The 13,595-nt window shown below is 47.8% G+C and overlaps 1 protein-coding gene across 1 annotated transcript in view; it reads left to right on the forward strand.

The window, feature by feature from the left end:
* Positions 1-9,008: 9,008 nt before the first annotated feature.
* The window catches only part of sh2d1aa (SH2 domain containing 1A duplicate a), a 58,993-nt gene continuing 54,406 nt past the window's right edge, over positions 9,009-13,595 (forward strand). Inside the window, exon 1 of the mRNA XM_038775651.1 lies at positions 9,009-9,266. Within this exon, the coding sequence (XP_038631579.1) occupies positions 9,133-9,266 (134 nt within the window). The 5' untranslated portion in view covers positions 9,009-9,132. The remainder of the gene's footprint in view (positions 9,267-13,595) is intronic.

Consider the following 13,595-nt stretch of genomic DNA (forward strand, 5'->3'; position numbering starts at 1 on the left):
AGCGCCTCGAATTGTGAGCGTAGCAACGGTGCGTCCTTGGATTTGGACTGAGTGGGAGCCCAAAGCGAGGGCGATAGTTTGGCTCACCGGAAAAGTAGAAAGCGAACAGCGTCTTACCAGCTCTGGATGTGTAAAGCTCTCGGTGCTCCCGGAGTCAAAGAGGCATGGCGTGCTGTACCTGTTGATCTGGACCTCCGCCATCGAACTTCGTAGGTGCTTGGGGCGGGATTGATCCAGAGTGACTGCGCTGAGTTGCGGGTAGTCGGCAGCTCGATCAGCTGTGCTGGAGTGGCCCCGTGATGACTGCCCTCTGAGTTCGTAGTCATCGAGGTGAGTTTCAGAGTTTGAAGGGGATGGATCCCAAGTTGGCCGCCCCCATGAGTCGCACATGACCAGCCGCATGGAGGAGGATTGCCAAGATGGCTGCCCCCATGAGTCGCACATGGCCGGCCGCATGGAGGAGGATTGCCTAGATGGCCGCCCCCATGAGTCGCACATGTCGGGTAGGGGCGGAGTCGGCATACAGGCTGCAGCATTTCGGGGCCTGCAGGCCTGTGAATTCAGGGAACGAGTGCTTTGAGCCGTGGGAGGGTTAGAGGCTGGGGCTTTCTTCGCCAGACACACTCTGGCATAGTGTCCTTTTCGCCCGCAGCTGCTGCAGGTCGCGTTACGGGCCGGGCAGTGCTGCCACGGGTGCTGGCTTTGTCCACAGAAATGGCAGGCTGGAGCAGCCGAGTAGCTGGCTGGGGCAGCAGAGTAACTGGCTGGGGCAGCAGAGTAACTGGCTTTGGCAGCGCGGTAGCTGGGGGGCCATGCGGCACAGGCTTGGGGGGACTGTTGGTCGGGGGTCCACGATGAGGTTGCGGGGTCCGCGGGAAACGAGGTGAGGCTGTGGAAGGAAACTTCCATAGTGGTAGCAGCGCTCACAGTAGTGTCTAAGTCCTGGGCCCCCTTTTCTAGCAGTCTTTGGCGCACATAGTTAGACCTAAGCCCCGCACGAAAACGTCCCGCACAGCAAGCTCCCTATGTTCAGCCGCGGTAACAGCTTGATAATTACAGTCGTTGGAAAGATTGTTCAGTTCCCTTACAAACTCGGCTAACGTTTCTGTAGGCCGCTGACGGCGAGTCGTAAACACGTGGCGTGCATAAACCTCGTTAATGGGCCTAACGTACATTTTGTCCAATATTGCCAGCGCTGTGGTGTAAGAACCAGCCGGATTTAGCTGTGTGGATATTCTGTGGCTTACCCTTGCGTGCAGTAGGCTGAGTTTTTGTTCCTCCGTTGTTCTGGCGGTGCTGGCTTCTGCCAGGTAGGCTTTAAAACATCTCAGCCAGTGGGAAAAAATTTCCTTAGCCTCTGCATCCTCTGGGTCGAGTTCTAGGCGTCCGGGCTTGAGGGCTGCTTCCATGATTTGTTCGACTGTTTCCTGAGTATATTAAATTGTTGGAACCAACAATTCTACGGCCACGTGCTTGTAGGATTAGAATAACGGTTTTAATATACTCACAACAGAGGCAGCCTATTAGCCATTGAACTTTCGGTGAACTGGCCAGCTGACCATGTGGCACTGATCTTTAGACAGCAGCTTCCGGGGGGGGGGAGTCCTGGGCAGAGCCAAGGGAGAAGCCCCGTACAACTCGAGCATTCCCAGAGTTACTCCCCCTGGAGGACTGGTAGTGCAACTGCACTTAAAATACAGACACATGTATATACAGATTATAATCCGGTGCGAATCACATTCACCACACACTCCAGTGCTCAAAAGTTCAAAAAAGTCGGGGAAAAAGGTCTTAAAGTCAGACCGGAACGAGAGCTACCAAATGTGCGACTTACTCCCTCATAGCCGCCACCGGATGTCGATCTTAACTGAATTTTTAAAAAAAACAAGCTGGGAACTAAAATTAAATTATTCAGAGACACAGACATGATGAAGCAACTTCTTGATTCTGTTAACCACAAGATTCAGAACATAGATGACTTGTCTTTCCCAGAAATGACTGTCTGGACCCTTAAAATCCTGTGACTAAGCTATAAGCAGAATTTGCAAGTTGATGTCTGTGATTCCATTACATTTGGGTATGCACCAAGTCCCTTGCAATCCAAAAGTTATTCACCAATCTGCTGATGCTGACAAACCCAGAATATTCCCCATTGAAACATCTTTATGTGTTAACAGGATATTCATTAACCGAGGATGTGGATTTGATACAAGATTTAAGTTGTTACAATCAAAAGGGGGGTTAGTGTCAAACCTTGTCAAAAAGTGTGTCTTTTTTTGTACAATAATAAGATGTGTTTCGGGGCAAGCAAACGACTTGTAACTGCGGATAGGATCGGTCATTTGCATGTTGATCAACAGGTCTGGGTGAGTAGAGGAGTAAAAGGGAACACTCTGGGTTTTGATTGAAATTGAAGAATGCCGGGTACAGTCCTTTGTATGTTATCAATGGTACAATTATACAATTAAAGGAATACCGAGTTATACTTTTGTGAGGTTTGACTGTTTTACCCCATCCAGACAGGTTCAGGCTGCACTCTGGAACTGGACTGTAAGAGTAGAGGTGCTGGTTGCAGAGCATTGGATGACCTCAAGTTTATGGAGGATAGAATGTGGAAGACCTGCCGTGACTGCCTTGAAATAGTCAAGACTGGAAGTAGCAAAGGCATGAATGAAGGTTTCAGCAACAAATGAGCTGAGATGAGGCTAAATTACGTGATATTATGGAGGTGGAAATAGGCAGTCATAGCGATGACGTGTTCCTGAGGTTAAATGTGACACTAAGGTTGTGAACAGATTGGTTTATTCACACACTGTTGCAAGGGAGAGAGATGAGATCAGTAACTAGGGAATAGCTTTTGGCCCAGGGACTGAAATCAATGACTTCAGATTTCTTAATATTTGATTGGAGGAAGTTTCTGCTCATCCAGTGCTAGATGTTGGATAAGCAGTCTGATAAATTAGTAACGATGGAGGAATTGAGGGATGTCCTATTGAGGTAGAACTGAGTATTGTCAGCATACATGTGAAAACTAATTTGGATGATGTCACCAAGGAACAGCATCAGGATGACCAACTCTTGAGGAGATAAGGAACATTCTGACCTGGAAGTGGAGGTGGTGTTGGTGCTCGGAGTCCAGATACCCCAGTTACCTGGGGAAGTAGGCTGTTGACGAATGGAGGGAAACCTGGGAGGGTGCGGGGCAGGGGTGGCGGAGGGGAGGGGGGGGGGGGGGGATAGTCATCAAATCAATTTAAAAATTGCAAAACTACAAAACTATGCTTCGCAACATTAGACATTTCACATGTTTTACTAGCAGCTTGCCTCCTCAGTCTTCTTGGCAGTCTGCAAACTGCTCCCTCGATGCTTTGCACTATATGCTGCTTCCTTTTTCAGGCTATAATTTAAATTTGGGAAAAAGTAAGTGTTTTGTCGTGTCTTCTCCAGAGGCCGGTGTCGGGGTAGGGGGGGTTGCCATTTTGGGTGGTAACAACCACTTTAGGTATTTGGGAGTGCAGGTGACTCAGGATTGGGCCCGACTTTGTAAGTTGAGCTTTATGAATCTGGTGGGCAGGATCAAGGTGGATCTATCGAGGTGGGACAGCATTCCCCTTTCGTTGGTAGGTTGGGTGCAAGTGGTTAAGATGAATATTTTGCCGCGGTTTTTATTTTTATTTCGGTGCTTACCGCTCTTTTTGCCAAAATCGTTTTTTTATGGGGGTGGATAGGTTGGTTTTGCCATCTGTGTGGGCAGTTAAGGTGGCATGGATTTAGGAGGACGGTGCATTAGAGAGTACAGTAGTCGGGGGGTTTGGCCCTTCTGAACCTGCTATTATTGGGCAGCAAACACGGAAAAGGTATGGGGTTGGAGCAAGGTGATGGAGCCTTTGTGGGTGAGGATGGAGGCAGGCTCTTGCCAGCAGTCGGGGTTGCAAGCATTGCAATGTCACCGCTCCCATTTGCCCCAGGGAAGGTCTCGGGCAGACCTGTGATGGTGGCTGTGCTGAAAATATGGGGGCAATTTTCGGCAGCGCTTTCGGTTGGAGGTGTGGTCTAATTTGATGCCGATGCGAAGGAAACATGGGTTTGAGCCAGGGAGGATGGATGCGAAGGTTTCGGGGATGGGAGGATCGAGGGGCGATGGAAATGAAGGACATGTTTTTGGAAGGGCGGTTTGTAGCTTTGGAGGAGTTGGGGGAATTAGATTGTATTGTATTGGTTTATTGTCACATGTACTGAGGTACAATTAAAAGTATTGTTCTGCGCACAGCTCAAACAGATCATTCCGCACATGAAAAGAAAATACATAATAGGGCAAACACAAAAAATACACAATGTAAATACATAGACACAGGCATTGGGTGAAGATGTGTGAAGAGATCAGATCAGTCCATAAGTGCAGAAGAGGGTCATTTATGAGTCAGGTAACAGCGCGGAAGAAGCTGTTTTTGAATCTGTTCGTGAGCGCTCTCAGACTTTTGTATCTCCTGCCCGATGGAAGAAGTTGGAAGAGTGAGTAAGCCGGGTGGGAGGGGTCTTTGATTATGCTGCCCGCTTTCCCAAGGCAGCAGGAGGTGTAGACAGAGTCAATGGATGGGAGGCGGGTTTGTTTGATGGACTGGGCAGTTGTTCATGACTCTCTGTAGTTTCTTACAGTCTTGGGCCAAGCAATTGCCATACCAGGCTGTGATGCAGCCAGATAGCATGCTTTCTATGGTGCACCTGCAAAAGTTGGTAAGAGCCAATGCGGACATGCCAAATTTCCTTTATTTCCTGAGGAAGTATGGGCGCTATTGTGCTTCCTTGGTTGTAGTGTTAACATGGGTGGACCAGGACAGCTTTTTGGTGATGTGCACACCTAGGAAATGGAAGCTGTCAACCATCTCCACCTTGGCTCCCTTGATGCTGACAGGGATGTGTACGATACTCTGCTTCCTGAAGTCAATGAGCAGCTCTTTAGTTTTGCTGACATTGAGGGAGAGATTGTAGTTGTTACACCATTCCACTAGGTTCTCTATCTTCCTCCTGTATTCTGACTCTTCGTTGTTCAAGATCCGACCCACTATGGTCATGTCGTCAGCAAACCTGTCGATGGAGTTGGAGCTAAATTTTGACAGTTTGGCAAAGTTTGAGAAGTTTGGCGTCCCACCTGGGGAGGGTTTCAGGTACATGCCGGTGGGCGGGTTTTAACAAAGAAGGTTTTTCAGAACTTTACGGTGGCACCGCTCTCCTCATTGCTGGAGGGGATGTTGTCGGTGATGTGGTTGGAGGGGGGGGGGGGGGGGGGGGGGGGGGGGGAATTGTCTCAGTGGTCTATGGGAGGATTTTGGAGGAGGCTAAAGTGACTCTGGAGGGGTGAAGGCAAAGTGGAAGGTGCAGCTGGGGATGGTCCTGGAGGAGGGGTTGTGGTTTGAGGCGCTGCAGAGGGTGAATGTCTCAACCTCGTGTGCGAGGCTGGGGTTGGTACAGCTAAAGGTAGTACACAGAGCTCACCTGACAAAGCTTAGGATGGGTTGGCTGTTGGGGGGGGGGGGATATTTGTGAGCGGTGTGGGAGGGGCCCAACCAATCAAGTACACGTGTTCTGGTCCTGCCTGAAATAGATAGTTTGTGATGTGTTATGTACTCTGGAATAACATAGGCTGCAACTGGATGCAGCTTTAACCAAAAGATACTCCAGACCTTGAAGTTAGTTCAATCTGATTTATTGAACCAGTCGCACAGTTCTCGATGAGTTTGACTCTCTGCTAACCTAAGTGTGGTTACTCTGCCTGACTGAACCAGACTAGCTCTTAGCCACGTGCTGGAGGAGTGATATTGTAAATACACCCTGACTCACTCTGTAGATGTTCATCAGTGGAAAGAGGCGGAGTGTAAGTGCCTCGTGCCTTTTATAGTGAGATACCATCCCTGAGTGACCTGCCTGCTCATTGGTCATGTCCTGTTCTGTGTTCATTAGCTGCCTATCTGTATATCATTATCTGCAAGGCTGCAGAGCGTGACAGTTTGGAACCGTATGTCGGCGATCTTGCATGTGGATTGACAGCCCAGTCCCCTAGGGTCTATATTTGAGCTGTCAGACTTGCTGGAGTTGCAGACTGGAGTGGGAGCAGATGTTTTAGCCTTCGCCTCGTTGATCACTCGCAGGAGGGTCCTGTTGGGGTGGAGGTCAGCTTCTCCACCCTGTGACTCGTGTGGCTGGGGGATTTAATGGTGATCTTGCATTAGCAACAGTGGAATTTGCTTTAAGAGAAGTGTGAGAGGTTCCATAAAGATGTTTCTTTACACTACATTTCAGGTAGCTGGTTACCATGAACTGCTGAGGGGGTTGGGAGGTGGGGAGGTTGGTTGGGGTTTGGGGGGGGGCGGGGGGGGAGGGTGGTGCGGGTTCAGGGGTTGGTGTTGGGTTTATTTTGTTTTGTAATGTTATGTGTATTAAATGTAAAAATGTTAACATTTTAATAAAAATACTTTTTTAAAAAGTGTGTAACAGATTCTTAGCAAAGCAAAATGCACTTTGTTGCCCCAGTGACAGTGAATGAATGCCGATATATTTCCAAGTCAGGGTGGTGAGTGACTTGGAGGAGAACCTCCAGGTGGTGGGCCTCCCAGGTATCCGCTACTCTTGTCCTTCTAATGGTAGTGGTCGTGGATTTGGAAGGTGCTGTCCAAGGAATGTTGGCGAATTACTGCAGTACATCTTGTAGATGGTACACATGGCTGCCACTATTTGTCAATGGTGGAGGGTTTGAGTGTTTGTGGAAGGGGGAACAATCAAGTGGGCTGCTTTAACCTAGATGGTGTCGAGCTTCTTGAGTGTTGGAGCTGTACTCATCCAGGCAAGTGGAGAGTTTCCCATTACACTCCTGACTTGTGCCTTCTAGATGGTGGACAGGCTTTACGGGTCAGGAGGTGAGTTCCTCACTGTAGGAATCCTAGCCTTTGACCTATTCTGGCAGCCACAGTATTAATATGGCTAGTTCAGTTCAGTTTCTGATCAACGGTAACCCCCAGGATGTTGATTGTGGGGATACAGCTACAGTAATGCTATTGAATGTCAAGGGGCGGTGGTTAGATCCTCTCTCGTAGGAGATGGTCATTGCCTGGCACTTGTGTGGCATGAATATAACTTGCCACTCATCAGCCCAAGCCTGGATATTATTCAGATCTTGCTGCATTTGGACATGAACTGCTTCATTATCTGAGGAGTCGCGAATTGCGCTGAACATTGTGCAGTCATCCTCAAACATCCCCAAGTCTGACCTTATGATGGAAGGGAGGTGATTCATGAAGCAGCTGAAGATGGTTAGACCTAGGACACTACCCTGGGGAACTCCTGCAATGGTGTCCTGGAGCTGAGATGATTGACCTCCAACCACCACAACCATCTTCCTTTGTGCCAGGTATAACTCCAACCAGCGGAGAGTTTCCCCCCTGATTTTCATTGGCTCCAGTTTAGATGGGGCTCCTAGATGCCATACTTGGCCAAATGCTGCCTTGATGTCAATACTCTACTATATCTCTTTCCTCCTGAGATAAACTTCTGGTCATCCAGGTGCCTTTATCTCAGCCTTCCTTCTACTGTTTCAATGTATCACTGCCTCTATATTTAACTTTTCAGTGTATTTTTAGGTGAAAGTTGACGAGCTCTACTGGACCCCCTCCAGAGGTTCATGCCTCCTGGCACCCCTCCCACTCCAGGCAGCCAGAAGCACCTCCTGCGGACTGCTGGATCCCCGCCCTTGCACTTCTGGACGCCTTATCTGAGCATGTTGTATCCCCTCTCTGGTTCTTCTGGAATAGCCCTCCAACCCCCTTCTTCGCTGCAACTCCCTCCTCTACCGGGTCTGTCCGAATCACCATCCCAGGGCCTTTCGCCCCACACCCTATGCGTTCTGCCTCTATTCCTGAGGCTAGTCTGCTACACCCCCATCTGAGATTCCTGCCTGCCAGTCCATCCTGTCTCAGGATTCTGCCAAACATCTTACCGCCCCCACCTTCAACATACCCCACCATGTCTGCGCTCCCCTCCACCGCCCAACCCCAGACCTGTTGGCAACATTAGAACTTCCCTCCAACTTTCAGGCCTGCCCAATCCCCCTGGCAATCTGGACACCCCACCTGCCCACCCCCTGGCCTGGCTAACCCCTGCTGCTCAGCTGGACCATTTCCCAAGGGCCCCATCCTGTCACTGACATGTAGATGAGAATCAGGAGGGATGGGGTGGGTGCGGTGCTGTGGCAAGGATTGTTTGTTGGAATAATGGTGCGAGAGCAAGGAGGAGAGCCAGAGCAGGCAATTCTCTGGCTACAATAATATATTCACCTGATAAAGGAGCTGCGCTCCAAAAGCCAGTGATTCGAAACAAACCGGTTGGACTGTAACCTGGAGTTGTCAGACTTCTTACAGTCTTAAGAGGGCAGCACGGTAGCTCAGTGGTTAACCCTGTTGCTTCACAGCTCCAGGGTCCCAGGTTTGATTCCCGGCTTGGGCCACTGTCTGTGCGGAGTCTGCACGTTCTCCCCGTGTCTACATGGGTTTCCTCCGGGTGCTCCGGTTTCCTCCCACAGTCCAAAGATGTGTAGGTTAGGTGGATTGGCCATGATAAATTGCCCTTAGTGTCCAAAAAGGTTAAGTGGGGTTACTGGGTTGCGGGGATGGGGTGGAGGCGGGGGATTGAGTAGGGTGCTCTTTCCAAGGGCCGGTGCAGACTCGATGGGCTGATTGGCCTCCTTCTGCACTGTAAATTCTATGTTTCTACGTTTCTCACTGTGCAATAATATTGGGTAAGAGTGGAACAGGTGAGGGAAGTTCCCCCCCCCCCCCCCCCAGACAATGGAGAGGCTGTGCAGGAGGATGGAGGAATGTGGGGAACAGTGTGTTAGGTGGGGGCAATGGGGGCAAGCTCCCCCCCCCCCCCCCCCCCCCCCATCTCTCGGTGTTTTAGGAGATTCTGGTCGTGATTCGTCTCACTTACGCGCGCGATCAACGTCACTGGTTGTTGTGAGGTGTGAACTAAAAAAAAGCTTGAAAATAAAACCCTTGAGCTTTCGCGTTGGTCTCCGGGAGGGGGAGGCCTCGCAAAACTCGAGCCGAACCCAGTCACCGCGGCGCTTCGAGAAGAGGGACGGGGATGGACCATCCGATTTACCACGGGAAGATCAACCGGGAACGGGGGGAGACGCTGCTGTGCAGAAACGGCAAAGACGGCAGCTACCTGATCAGGGACAGCGAGTCTCTGCCCGGGGTTTACTGTCTATGTGTCCTGTAAGTACCCGCGCTGTCAGTCAGGAGCCCCCGGGCTCTCTCTCTCTCACACACACATTCTCCCTGGATACTCACTCTGGAGAAGATTCCCACTGCGGGTGGGAATACCTGTCAACTCACTCTCCCACCACCCAGTGCTTTCCCAGAATCGCAGAGGGGATCACATGCGTGGCAACTTTTAATGCAGCAAGATTCTCTGGAGAATTGGTGTTGATTTTTCCTCTTCAAGAGGAATCCGCTGGCGGGTTGCCCATTTTAAATGATGGTTGAGCGGCGTGTTTCTCATCGTCCCGAACTCAACTTGCTCCGTGGTCCCGTTAGGGAAGTTACCTCTGGCTGTCGGGACCGGAGTTTTTTTTAAATTTGTTGTTGCTGCGTCTTTTCAAAGTTATCCCTTAGAACTGCTGCCATTCAAATGTGTTTGAAAACATAGCCCAAGGTTTTTTTTGTTTATTCTTGCCGTGGGATATTTGGCCATTTCTGTGCACGGGAGACCTCCCTCGTGTGCAACCTGCAGCAGTTTGGGTCTGAGCAGAGATCGCATCGCAAGAGATGCAGTGTTGGAAAGTCCAAACTAAACAGACAATGCTGAAAATATTATTGCACAGTGAGAAACGGCATTGGTATCCGAGACAGGAAACGCAGGTCAATGCAGAAGCTAATTCCAGCGGGTGCTGGAAAAATCTGACATAAAAACAGAAAATGCCGGCTGAGTATTACTCCCAGAACTTTCTCTTTTCAACCTGGGTGGGGGACTCCTTGCATAGGTCTCCATCAACATGTTGATTCAGGCGCCTTGTTTGAGTTTCATACACTGACAAATTTGTTATTCTGAAAGCCTCCGCGCTGGAGGAGCGGGTAAGAAGCTAGGGACCTGCCTCTGTCCGCACTGCGGGAACATGGTAGTTAGCAGTGTTAGCACTGTTGCTTCACAGCGCCAGGGTTCGATTCCAGTTTGGGTCACTGTCTGTACGGAGTCTTCACGTTCTAGTGTCTTCTATAGGTTACCTCCCGGTGCTCCGGTTTTTCCCCACAAGGCCCGAAACGTGCTTGTTAGGTGAATTGGACATTCTGAATTCTCCCTCCCTGGATGTGGCGACTAGAGGATTTTCACAGCAACTTCATTGCAGTGTTAATGTAAGCCTACTTCTGACAATAATAAAGATGATTATTATTAGTGAGCTTTGTGATCTGAAAAGGACAGATTGCAAACCAATTTAAACAGGAGTGCAAATGTGATCAATCTGTCTTCTTGACGTGGAACTTTATCCTCTCCGAGCACACAATGACTGAATTGTACAGCACACTGGCTGGGAGATCAGTTGGCCCCTTGTGCGTGTGCCAGTGCTGTTGAATTTGGAGTTTGAGTATGCAGTGAAAAGTATTTAAAAGTGAATTGGATTGATATCCGAAAGGAAAGAATGTGCAAGTTCACGGGAATAAGGCAGGGGAGTGGGACTAGGTGGAGTGCTCTTTCTGCGAAGCAAGTGCAGACTCGCTGGCCCAAATGGCCTCCTTTTGCACGGTAAAGATTCTGTGGTTGATGTTGTGGACCCGGCAGGATTTTCCTCACAGGGTTTTACTGTTTAAGCTGACCATCTGACCATTTAAACTGCCATTAAAACTAAACCCTTCAGGACTGACCCGAACTCTGTGCTCAAACCCCCAGTAGGTGAAGGGCAATTCGGTAAAATGCACCCACAAAGCTGCTTTTAGATCTATGCCGTTTGAAATGTGTCAAAATAAATCACATTGTAAATCACAGTGAATAAGCAATGCCACAAAACCCTAAAAATGACCATTGCTGCCTGGGGTAGGGAGGCAGGGAGAGTGAGAGGAAACAAAATTTTGCAGGTTAAGTTACAGACTATAGGTAGGATTTAGTAACTTGGTGAATCATTGCACACCAAAGCACTTTCTGGACTACAATAGTAACTTTTTTTCTCAGATTGTGGATAGTATGCTCCGATTTTTTTTCTCCCAGCCTATTTTGAAGGGTTTGTTTATCCCCAGCGACAGTGAGTCTTGGCTGCTGGCTGGCCCCTGGTATCTTATCCAATGATATGAATACATTACACAATCGTGAATATGAATTTTGAAAGTAGGCTAGAGATTCACTTCTCATTGTTTAAAAAAAAGTGTTGACTTCACATCAAATAAAAACATTCCAGCACCATCAAAATAATTTTAGTATCAAAAACTGCAGACGTTGGCAGAGCTCGATTTGTTCAAATCCCACAAATGCTTTTAACAGTGGGATGAAACATTGCAGCAGATTGTACTGTGCTGTTTCTCCCTGAAGGAACGCAATGAAATGAAATGAAAATCGCTTATTGTCACGAATAGGCTTCAATGAAGTTACTGTGAAAAGCCCCTAGTCACCACATTCCGGCGCCTGTTTGGGGAGGCCGGTACGGGAATTGAACGGTGCTGCTGGCCTGCCTGGGTCTGCTTTAAAAGCCAGCGATTTAGCCCAGTGTGCTAAACCAACCCCTACTGTATGATGTGTTTTTTTATAAACTGTCAGGTTAAGCAAGTTTAAAGCTTAAAATGAGGAAGTGTGGCAATTGATGAGAGAAAACATTTTAGTTTAATTTCTGTCAGATTTGAATGTATATTATTTTTAGTATATTATTTTTAATTTTGTGTTCCAAATGCACCTTTCCGCCTCGCCCTACCCTGCCCCTTTATTTGGAATTAATAATGATTAGCTATTTAATTGATTATAAACATTTACTCAACTACCCATTAGGAAGTCTTTTCAGCCCTCTGAGAAATGAGGAAATAAACTATTACAATTGACCTGTGGGACAGGATGACCCCCACTAGGCACGGTGGCGCAATGGTTAGCACTGCTGCCTCACAGCGGCAAGGACCCAGGTTCGATCCCGGCCCCGGGTCACTTTCTGTGTGGAGTTTGCATATTCTCCCCCTGTCTGCGTGGGTCTCATCCCCACAACCCAAAGATGTGCAGGGTAGGTGGATTGGCCGCACTAAATTGCCCCTTAACTGGGTCAAAAAAGAATTGGGTAATTTAAATTTTACAAAAAAGATACAGGATGACCCAATCGCAAACTGGTAAAACAGAAAAACTGTGAATTTAATTCTCCCCTAGAATACACAAGTGTCCTGTAGTTTCATTAATTAAAGTGTATCTTTTTTCTATTCATTTGAAAGCACGCTGATGGTTCAAATGAATTTCAATTGTTGCTTTCCTTATCTCATACCTTCGCTCATACTTCCTTCCCTCATTGCCCACATAGCTACCATAATAAACTATTTCAAGCCCTGTAGTCACTATGGACAGAACCGTTGGAAAGGAAAGATTATCGTGAAAAATGGTGTACAGAACAAAACAACGCCCAGTGATCATCAGCACTCATTATGCTACAACAATCCGTAGACTGTTGACATTTTGTAGGGTCTTGTTCCTGTTGAACATCGAAAGAACGTTTGCCACTTTCTTCTGTAAGCTTCATTCTAGCTGCCTTGCCTGAAGCTATCCCTTTATGTGTCACATTCTGCATTGCCCCCCCCCCCCCCCCCCCCCAAAAAAAACAAATCCATAACATTTTCAAACTTTTTTCTTAAAATTAATCTGGATTTAAATACCAGACAGGTAATCATTTTCAAAATACTTTGCTAATACATCCTTTTGTATTTTCTATCACCGGCATTGCTTCTGTTATAAGTGTACATTTTTATTCGGACTTGTTGAAACATGCAACTTGCACTGAAATTGACAGAAATCTTTGTGTTTCATACCATGCAGCCCACCTGAAACAAGCTGTTTTGTTACTGTGCAGTAGTTACGCCAGATTTAGTTTTGTATATGTGTTCCTTCTAATTGATTGATGGATGGATGGCACTTGGAGAATTAATCTATAATATTTATTTGCTGTGGCAGTTGAGTTGGAATCGTTTATCAGAATAGTCCACCTCAGGAAAAAGTTAGGATTGAAATAGATTTATGATCAAAAATAGTAAAAGTAATTGCTAACCAATTTAAATGCATGTTTGGAGTCATAGAGTCGTAGAGGTCCATCACTTCTGCGTCAGTCAAAAACAACCACCAAACTATTCCAGTCCCATTTTCCAGCACCTTGTTTGCCTTCACATCGTAGGTGCACATGTAACCACTTCTTACATGCTATGAGAGTCTCTGCCTCCACCACACTTTCAGGCAGTGAGTTCCAGACTCCCACCACTCTCTGGGTGAAAATGTTTTCCTCATATCCCCTCTAAACCTCCTCCCCCTTACCTTAAATCTATGCCTCCAGGTATTTGATCCCTGCAGCAAGGGGGAAAGTTTCTTCCTGTCCACCCTAT

Source organism: Scyliorhinus canicula, chromosome 17, assembly GCF_902713615.1.
Source record: "Scyliorhinus canicula chromosome 17, sScyCan1.1, whole genome shotgun sequence".
NCBI classification, from domain to species: Eukaryota; Metazoa; Chordata; class Chondrichthyes; order Carcharhiniformes; family Scyliorhinidae; genus Scyliorhinus; species Scyliorhinus canicula.